At 40.6% G+C, this 10,115-nt stretch overlaps 1 protein-coding gene across 3 annotated transcripts; it reads right to left on the minus strand.

Moving 5' to 3' along the window:
* Nucleotides 1-1,562: 1,562 nt before the first annotated feature.
* On the minus strand, nucleotides 1,563-9,160 carry KCNJ8 (potassium inwardly rectifying channel subfamily J member 8). 3 transcript variants are annotated; one of them, XM_043561640.1, is made up of 4 exons: nucleotides 9,027-9,151; nucleotides 8,734-8,872; nucleotides 7,441-7,882; nucleotides 1,563-3,255 (listed from the first exon to the last, which is right to left on the minus strand). In XM_043561640.1, exons 3-4 carry the CDS (start codon nucleotides 7,812-7,814, stop codon nucleotides 2,355-2,357), a joined length of 1,275 nt encoding a protein of 424 aa, XP_043417575.1. In that variant the 5' UTR covers nucleotides 7,815-7,882; nucleotides 8,734-8,872; nucleotides 9,027-9,151; the 3' UTR covers nucleotides 1,563-2,354. The 3 variants fall into 3 exon arrangements, with proteins under 3 accessions (XP_043417575.1, XP_043417574.1, XP_043417576.1); XM_043561639.1 differs by having other exon boundaries at nucleotides 8,734-9,160; XM_043561641.1 differs by lacking the exons at nucleotides 8,734-8,872; nucleotides 9,027-9,151 and having other exon boundaries at nucleotides 7,441-8,610.
* Between the last annotated feature and the right edge of the window lie 955 nt (nucleotides 9,161-10,115).

The raw sequence follows: 10,115 nt of genomic DNA on the forward strand, positions 1-10,115 counted from the left end.
TATTTTTAGGAATTATTACTGTGATCTTTTCTTTAATGTGGCCGTCACCAGCTAAATGATGTCCCTGCCTGAGCCATGACTTGACATAGGAGGCCCCATCGAACTTCTTGATTGACTTCCCCATTGAACTGATGGTCATTCGGTGTTTGGTATTTAGTATTTGGTTGCAGCTGGAAGGGGGATGGAGGAATTGCTCACGCTCCATAGCTAAATTTGCCCCAGTGCCAGGGAATTCTGTATCACTTGGACTCAAAAATCCTGCATTTCAGTCCCACTGACTGTACCCAACACTACCTACCCTGTAGCCTGTGTCTCCTCCGCTAACATTGGCTTGTTATGGGGCAGCAGGCAGGCATTATACACAGTCTTACTGTTGGTGTGGCAGCTGCCTTTCTGGGTCTGCTCAGCTGCCCCGGGGTGAGAGTGGGGGACCTGCACCTGTACCAGAACTGCTACAAAGTCTGATACCAACCTCTGAAACCTCCGTTGGGTGAAGTCTTTTTAAGATCTATTTTTTTCTTTGGCATCCTTTTCCAAAAATGGTTTAATATTCTAACAATTGGTAGAGCTGCATCTATATATTCTGGGTAATGAGCACCCAGCTTGAACTATGGAGGGAGAGGTAGAGAGAATTGGTCATACTCTGGATGTATTTCCACCGCAGACCTAACAGGTTTTGCTAATGCATGGCATGTGAGGTATGAAAGAGAGGTGTCAAGTATGATTCCCAGGTTTTGGCCTGATTGGAAGAAAGAGTGGGGATAGGGGGTAGGTTTTGTTAGTGAAAATGGAGTGTTTGGTTTTAGGCACATTTTAAATGCATATGGGGTAACCAGGTGCAGCTTTAAGTACCTGCTTGCTACATGAGTCTGGAGTTCAAAGGAGTGGTTAGGACTGTTCAGAAATGATTAACTCAGTAACTCAACAAACAATTTCCATTCATCGATTAGAATCATGAGTCTTTTGTTTAATTTAGGATTTTAACATATTTGTGATTATCTGCCTATTTCAAATGTTCATAAATGAAGTAAAATAAAATCTCCAAATCTGTGTAAAAGGCTGTACAAGAGCTCAGCTTTCTGATGTTTCTGATGTGAAACAGAGCAAACCCAGAGCCTCTCAACTAAGTGCTCGTCTTTGTGCCCTCATCCCTTCCTTGAAGAAACAGGAGCTCAGGATGATTAACTCAAACTTTGATAGAAAATATCACTTTAGCAGGTGAAATAAAGCTAAACTTATGTATGGTAGGCCTGAATTCAGGAAGGAAGTATAGTTTTAAGACGGAAGGTTGGAGATTCAAAGAAAAAAGGTTGTAAGATTTCCATGATACATCAGGCTCAGAAAGAAGAGCTAAGAAAACATCTCAAATCTTGGAAGGAAATAAAACCAAAATGAAAGAAAAAGATGTAGTGCCCCTGGAATAACCAATTGCAAAGGCAAGAAGATCTGAGAGGTATTAGCACTGTATATCTCTTTCACATGCCTCTAAAAATGCTTTTTTTCCCCCTTGAGCTTTGACTAGGGATAATATTGTGAAAGAGAAATCACAAAACTACAGTGAATACAAAGAAATATTTTAATAAAATATTCAATACAGTATTTCCCTATGGGGGCTTGTAAGAAGTGAGAAGCCAAAAAAGTAACTGTCACTTTTGGCAATCCAGTCCTAAATGAGGCAGGAATGCTCTTACTTTTCTCTAAAGCTCCTTGCCCAGTTCCACCAATAGGCTGCCATCAGGAGGATGAGGAAACCTGCAAAGGTCATTGTGAAGAAGTGACTGAACAGAACCTGTTTAGAAGCAACTAGAGACCAGCAGGTTTTGCCTCAGGCCTCTCACCAGGTACAGTATCTGGGAAAAAAAAACAAAAAGAAGGCAACATAACATACTGGTTGATATACAAAAATTGTGTTAACAACAAAATTTTGGGTTTCTGCCCTTCATCCTATTTGCATTTCCAGAGTGACCAACAGAAACAGAGAAATCTGTTTTAACCTCTTTTAGTGGTTTTAACCTCTAAGCATTTTGAACAAATCATTCCTTGTCCAACTTTTATATTCAAGGTCTATTATGCAATTCTTGGGTTTCAAATGGAGAAAAATGAGAACATACTGTTTCCTATTCATAATATAACTGCAAATACTGCATGTATGAAACAAGTGTCAGCCATGAATCCTCCACCTTGTGTGTTACTGTTTATTGACACAGAAAGTGCTGTTGCTTGAATATGAGTATCATCTAGTGCATGAAGATATAGAAGGACAAATTACTGTGTTTCCATTCTGGAATAGTCTGACAGTGCTTTGCACAAACTATCAAAACTTGATAAAAGACTTTCTTGAGGTTGTCTTGCTGTCATGATTCCGATGTGTTTTGATTTCCTTCAGGAGTCATAAATTGCACCTTTGGCACAATGAGGGATGAGTTGTTCCTTCGGATAGAGTTGTTTCTCCTCATAGAATTGTTTCTTCTCATGGAATTGCGCTTCCTCAGAGAATTTTGATGGGATAGTTCACTCTTTTGGAGAGTCTGAATAAGGATGGAAGGCTTCTCATCCAGCTCTCGGGCACTGCACCTTGGAGCAGCTACTTTAACAGTGTTGCCAAATTTGGAGTAATCCACAGAATACACTCCTTCCTCCTCAGTAACAATGGACACAAAGCGATGGCCCCATTGTATCTCCTCGGCGATATAGGAGGTTCTTGCTTGTGTGGTAATGCCAGTAGTCTCTACCACTCCTTCGAGAATCACTATGACCTCTAGGTCTTGGTTGGCAAGGTCAGTTGCTGAGATATCATACAAGGGGCTGCGCTTGTCAATCACATGACAGATGATCAAAGGGGCTACCAGAAAAATGTTATTGCTCTCAATTGGGTTATCAACAGGAATGTCCAGCTGGTGAATAGGCACCACCTCCCCTTCAGGTGTGGTTGTTTTCTTGACCACCTGGATGCGCACTGAGGCACTAATGATCATACTTTTCCTTAGGTCACCCACTCGGAACATGAAGCACAGCTTGCCATTTCTAACGGCAATCACAGCATGGCGGCTGAAAATCAAAGTTTCCGCCCTTCTGTGAGCCTGAGCTGTTTTCATGAAAATGCAACCCAACATGACTGCGTTGATTATCAAACCCACAATGTTCTGGAGAATCAAAACTGTGATGGCCAGGGGACATTCCTCTGTCATCATTCTCCCTCCAAATCCAATTGTCACTTGAACTTCAATGGAGAAGAGGAAAGCAGAGGTGAAAGACCTGTAAGGAGTGATATCAGAAAACGGTGCCATCAGATCAAATTTTGAATAATGAAATGACATGCTAAGCTGAATTTTCCATTTTCTTCCTCCAAAAGCTATTCAATACTTTTGGAAACACCTGGCAACTTAACTTGTCAAATGTCTGATTCTAAACACAAGCACTTTCTCTCTCCCCCTCTCTCATCATAATGCCTCCACTTTCAGACTTCTGGGATACAATTCTGTTATTTTCTACATCACATAATGATGGGCCTACTTATATGAAAGCATTAAAAGAATAAGTTAAAATAATAAATACATATTTGTATCTACAGGCATATTTTACTTTGTGAAATACTTTCACAAAGGCATAGTTTACTTGGTGAAACTTTCTATGTTTATTATTTATTGCATATCTGTGTTCAAGTGACTTGAGTCATATGGGAAGGTATTGAGTAATAAATGAACATTTTATTATTTACAACCCTTAAAATCATATTCATTGGCTAACACTTATCGTATACCTTATACAGACAAAGCATGGTGCTTAAAGGTGGTACAAAACACATGACTCAAAAATATTAGTATTTTTAATAAAAAAAGAATGTTTTGCCATTCGGAAAGAAAACTTCTTTTAAATTGATTGTCCCGTTTTGTTCTCTAATTCTAGTGAATACTGAAGCCATTAAAGGAAAAATTTGAAAAAGAGATTTGTAAGTGGCTATGTCAAGATCACATAATTAATGAGAACTTGAATTCTGTCACTTCTAGCTTAGTGAGCTTTTGAAAGAAGCAAAAGGAAGGAGTGGACAAGTGTCAGTATTTTCTTGGGAAGTTTTTTCAAATTGTACCTCTCTTCCATATCTAGTGCAAACACTGATTTGGTAAGTTCAAAGTTGACTGGGCAAAACTTACAAAAAGCTCTCAGGTTAGTCTGATTTGTTCCCCTGGTTAAGATACACCACATTTGGTTATTAAGGTTAATTTATTCACTTACCCACATAACCTATATTGCCATGGCTTCTTTACATAAACAAGGTTAGTCCTATGTTTGCCCCCAATGCCAATTCCAAAGTCCTCTAATTTTATAGATTAACCATGCGTAGGCTATCTGCCAGAGTATTATCTATCTATAAATGCCATGCACAATGAGTGGGCAAAACGCTTAAACATTTGAATACTGAGTATACGCACTGCCCTTTGGTGCAACACCATGAGGGGTAAGCATATATGATGCTGTTGATTAGCTTTCCAGTGGAACGTGAAAAATTGCCCTTTTACCCCTTTTGCTGCTAAAAAGATTCATGGAAACCACAATAATTGCTTAGTGCACTAGCTACACAGAAGATGTGTTGTATGATACAAAAACTCGTAAAGATTAAGAATGGACCCCAGGGGAGGAACTTGGATACAGCACTGATTTCTAATAATGTATATGTACTTCATGGAGCAGACTGACGGTGAATATTCCCAGGTTTCACTTTAATGGCTTGGGAGATTATTCATATGCTGTATTTTATGTATTGTTTATTTTATGAAAGAATTTAATTCTAAATATTACGTGGTACAAGACCCAGCCTTTTATGGACACCTGTCATGCTAAACACCCTCAGAAGATGAAAGTGTTCAGCTGTTCATTTGTTCTGGTACAGAGGGAGTTAGGCTGAATGAAAGAAAACATGTTGGTTTATTTTCTGACTCATGTTGGAAAGTCATCCACATGAAAGAGAAAGTGAGCCATCCTAAAATGAGAATGGTAGAATGTTATTTGGACATACTGGTGAGTAACCGTCACTCTACTCTAAGTTGTTTCTAATTTTGATGACATGGTGGGACATTTAACTTACGAAAGGTAAAGAAATGTAAAGAATAAGAAATATTATCAGACATCTTTTAATCCCCTTTGGGAGAGAATGGAGATTTTCTGGTTCTATATTTTTGGTGAAAAAATTTTTATTATGTGCGGTTGGTTATGATTAAATGTTGAGATGAAGTATAAACAGTAGGAAAACGTTAAAAATAAAATTAGTAAGATTTTAACCTTAAAAGATTTCAAGTTATTTTTTTAGGTAAGAAGCAAAACTAAAAATCAAAAATTGTCATGCTGAGGAGATCAGCTTTGTCTCACTGTATTTGAGACGTCATTTCTCACAGTAAATGGAATATTCATACCAGCAGGAATACATCAGGGTAATGAAAATGCTTCAGAACACATCTTGTGAAAAATAAAAGCTAGCAGTAAAACAGCTTTTAGCAACCAGTGCATTCTATAAAGTTCTTTTTAAAAACTCATCAAAAGGATGTTAGTTTTGATGCTATATCTTTCTAAAATTTTTTTAACATTTATTTATTATTAAGAGGCAAAGATAGAGCATGAGCATGGGAGGGGCAGAGAGAGGGGGAGACACAGAATCCGAAGCAGGCTCCAGGCTCCGAGCTGCTAGCACAAAGCCAGACGCGGGGCTCAAACTCACAAACCGCTAGATTATTGACCTGAGCCGAAGTCGGGCGCTCAACCAACTGACCCACCCAGGCGCCCCAATGCTATATCTCTAATAAACTGCTTCATGACTTCTTTTTCACAGGAAAAGCCAAAATATTTGTCTTGTAAATAAAATCTGCCATTTATTTTTGAGGTTTATTGTTTTTTAATCTTTTTATGAGTATCTACTGCACGTTTGTTAAAAATTTATCTTGATATGAAATTGGTTCACCAATATCAGTGTCCATAGATTTCTTAAAGAGAAATATTATAGAAAATGATACTTGGCCTACAAATACCTGTTAAACACAATGTTTTGTTTCTTTTATATCCGGTACGCTGATGATCACCGACATTTTTCATCTATATTTTCTTTCAGGGAAAAGTTTGTGAAAAGTTCAAGACACAATGATATCTACTTGATGATAAAGGCAATGGATCAATTCAGTATATTTTTCTCTTCTCAAAATCTGAGCTGAAATCTGTGATGTGTGATCTCTGCACACAAATGTTGCATCTCTTCCTGATACGCTGGCATTGAAGTTACTTAGGAAATGGAAGGACGGACAAGGACAAGTTCAAAGTCTGGGTTTCCGCTTCGGGCAATGGTATGCTAAGTTCAGAAGATTTCAGGGTCAGTAAAGGTCTCATTCTTTACAGCTGCCTGGCAGAATGGTGCTTGTTCAAGTTGCTTTGCTTTGTACACTACGCGAATTTGTAATATTACTCAGAAAATGTCCTGGCAAAGTTTCCAGTATTATTGCCATTGTTTCACTTCAGAGTGACTATTTTTGCAATTGATATACATGATCTCTTTGCACCTTCCAACAAAAATTAAAGGACAGATCACCCCATCTAAATGTTCTTAGGCCATGTGAAAATATGTTCTTAGGCCAAGTGAAATCAAATTCACTTTACTTACCATTGAAACACTTACAAGAGAAAGAAGCAAAAGCTAGGCAGTCTGAGGACGGTCTTGTTTTTACTCTATTAAAACTTGTAAAGAAAATCACAACATTAAGGTACTTCTGTATAATCCCTTCCATGAAAAACTTGGATCAATTTCCATTAAAAGTTAATTTTTTTCTAGTTCTGCATCTTAGCATAACCAATGCTAGCAACCAGCTATTATATAAGATACTCTTGATAGAGAAGGGCTTGTAGCTACTTATTTCAATTTTAGTGGATTTTTAACCTAGGACACCTCTCTGCCAGTGTTTTCCCATTTCCCTCACTATTGCTGGAAATGTCATGGGCAAGAGAAATATTGGAACAATATTGCTAGCATTGACACAATATTTTTTGTTGTTCAGAGATATTTACCCGTGGACACTAGAACTATGGCCAGCAGCTTTTTCATACTGAAAACTAAATATGTGCTTTTTCTGAGTGAGGCATTCTGGAATCCTCTGAATCATAACCATTTTTATAATAACCAGTGCAGTATTTTTAAAGCTAAGCTAGCCAGAGGGATTGAAGCTCCACGTTTGCAGAGACTCCTCATCCATAAAGCTTCCTTTAAAACGATTTTAATGTGTCAGATTAGTTTTGTTTTTTTTTTGTTTTTTGTTTTTTTGTTTTTTTACTTCTTTGTGCCCGAAGGTACTAAAGGAATGCTTTATTTCACTTTCCACAAAAATAACTGTAAGAGGAGAGCAAGGGCAGTGTCCTATTTTTTCCCACACCGTTTTCAATCCCTGCCTCATCCCACTGCATTCTTACCTGACGTTAGTCACACAAACAGTGGACTCCAAACCACTTTTCTCCATTCCGCTTTTCTCCATGTAAGCGTAGATGTCCCCATGGGCAAAGGCCACGAGCCACCACATGATGGCGAAGAGCAGCCAACTGCAGAGGAACGACATGGTAAAGATGACCAGCGTGTGGCGCCATTTCAGGTCCACCAAGGTAGTGAAGATGTCCTGAAGGAATCGCCCTTGCTCGCGGATGTTCTTGTGCGCCAGGTTGCATGCCCCGCTCTTGGCGATGAAGCGGGCTTTGGGGAGGCGGTCTCGGACGCGCGGCTTGCGCAGATTCTCCGCGGCGATGCGCGCCAGCACATACTCCTCGGGGATGATGCTCTTTCTGGCCAACATCGTCCTGTCACCATAGCCAGCTTATTCACCTGTCTCTGACCTGACTCCTCTTCCCTCGGGACGTCCTCCTGCATAAGGCAAACGACGATTTTAAAACTCCCCCCTCCCCCATTTTCTCACCTCTTCAGTTCTTGCATTCAGGGATATGTGTATACGTTCCAGGTGACCTGCAAAGCTAAGGTATGATTTTATCAATCCCAACACGATTCTAGTTTTTGCGCTTGAGTTCTGGAGTCGCGGAGAAATTATTTGGTACGAATCGGAAGTGTTTCAATTTTCCGTATCGTTATGAACACGGGCAGAGCCTTAGTGAAACAAAACCAGGAGCCGTCCTGTAAACAGCAGGCTCAATGATAATTCCGAGATTAACCGCGTCTGTAGATTAGTGCAAAGATACAAACACGCGGCGTCTATGGTGGAAATTAAAACCAGCTGGGTATTACGATCCACTTATTATTTAGACGATATAGCAATATGAAAAGTACAGAGAGGAAATTCTTCCTCCGTTATTTTTAGAAGTAGGCAGAGAAAAGGCCGTGGCCTCTTGCGCAGTATAAATAACATGTTGAGTGAAATTTCACAAAATAATAATAAGCGATGTGCTATGTAACTTGAAAACGATGAAGAAGTATTTTAAATTTTAAAGAAGTATGAACTGCATTAAAAAAAGAGAAAAAAATCCCATTGGAATTCATAATATTGTAAATTGAAAACTTTACAGCGAAGGCTTCAAACAAACATACAAGCCGCAGGAAAAACCCGGACAATAACCTGCGGATTGCAAGATAGAGTTAGAAGAGTGTGCCCCGAAAAGTCCCTCTAATACTGTAAAACTTCCGCTGTGTTTGGCATTTTAAATCATTTGCGGGGGTGCGAGCAGCCTCCCCCTCCCCTCCCCGGGAGGAGCGTTGAAACTTACAGACTCTGGGCAGCGGGTGCGGCAGCTGCACCTCCCTACACAGGCCGGCCGACCGCGGGCAGGTCCCTCGCTCTCCCATCCCGGCGCGCGGGTGCAGGGACCGCGAATGCCGGAGGGACAAATCCGGGGACCGCGTGTCCTAAGGAGAAGAGTTAAAATAATAAAAGGTGCAATTGAGTCTGAACGCGGGAAGGCTAGAAGAAGGGGGATGGGTGTAGATCTTCCCCTCCCCCGGTTCAGCGCTACTCCCCTGGCCGTTGCAGTGCAAGGAGGAGGGGCTGGGGGAAGAGAACCTTGGGGGTGATGCTCTACAAATCAGCCTCCCGGTTCAGGCTTTGACGCGCGCCAGATCTATGAGGCCGCCGGAGTTGGCGAGATAGAGAAGGGAGGGGAGTGGGGGAAGGCGCAACCCACGGAGGTAGGGAGCTGGCCAGGGGAGGGGCAACCGGGAGGGGGGTAGGGAGGGCGGGACCTGTAGGGCCAGTTCTCTTCCAGAAGTGGCGACCCCCCGGGCCTCCAGTTTGACACGCAAGTCTTTAAAAGGCTCCCTGCTCAGGAGGGAGAACTTGCTGAGTCCAAGTTCACTGACGTAAGGAGAATTTAGTTTTTATTTTGTAATCTGGTAGATAACCGGGCTACTCAAGATTGAATAAAACCAGGTATAGAAATCAGAAAACAGTTTTCCGAGGTGTTCACGCTGTGTGCACACATATTTATATACATTAAATTTCGAACTAGTGGGGATGATACAGGTGGAAGATGTTCTGAAACCCAGTAAACTGTTTCTTCACCAGCCAAAGCTAGTTCTCAGGAAATTAAACGCGCACGTGCACACAGGCACACTAAGACACCCGCCCCACCCCCCAACCTACAAAAACAAAAACAAAAAAACATTTGGGGTCCCTTCCAGTGAGAAAGTTTACCCCCAACAAAAAATCGCTGTCAACATTTAGAATTCAAATGGCCATTTTTCAGTAATTGGTTGCTTTCTGAAATGTTGCAGCTTCTCTATCTTGTCTAGATGGTCTGAAAGATAAAACAGAGCAATTGCGCACAAGAAAGATTATACAGTGAATATCTTTCTATAGCTTTTTGAATAGGAGCCAGCAAAGACAAATGTGCTTTGTCCCATAGATCAGGCCTCCTGATTTGGCACTTGTGTTAATGGAAACTTTAATTCTTGGAAATTTCACGTATTTTCCAAGACTCAGGACAGAAAGTGTATGGAGAATAAACAGTATGTTCACTTAATTTCCAAAAGACCTAAAATTAGTGTTTAATAATGGCAGTGAAGAACTTTTTCCCATTGTGGATAGATCTTAGTGCCTTTCAGCCTGGGGATGCTGGTCTGTTAGTGGTAGCTCTCCTCTCTACTGATGTTA

This window comes from Prionailurus bengalensis, chromosome B4 (assembly GCF_016509475.1).
Source record: "Prionailurus bengalensis isolate Pbe53 chromosome B4, Fcat_Pben_1.1_paternal_pri, whole genome shotgun sequence".
NCBI lineage: Eukaryota > Metazoa > Chordata > Mammalia > Carnivora > Felidae > Prionailurus > Prionailurus bengalensis.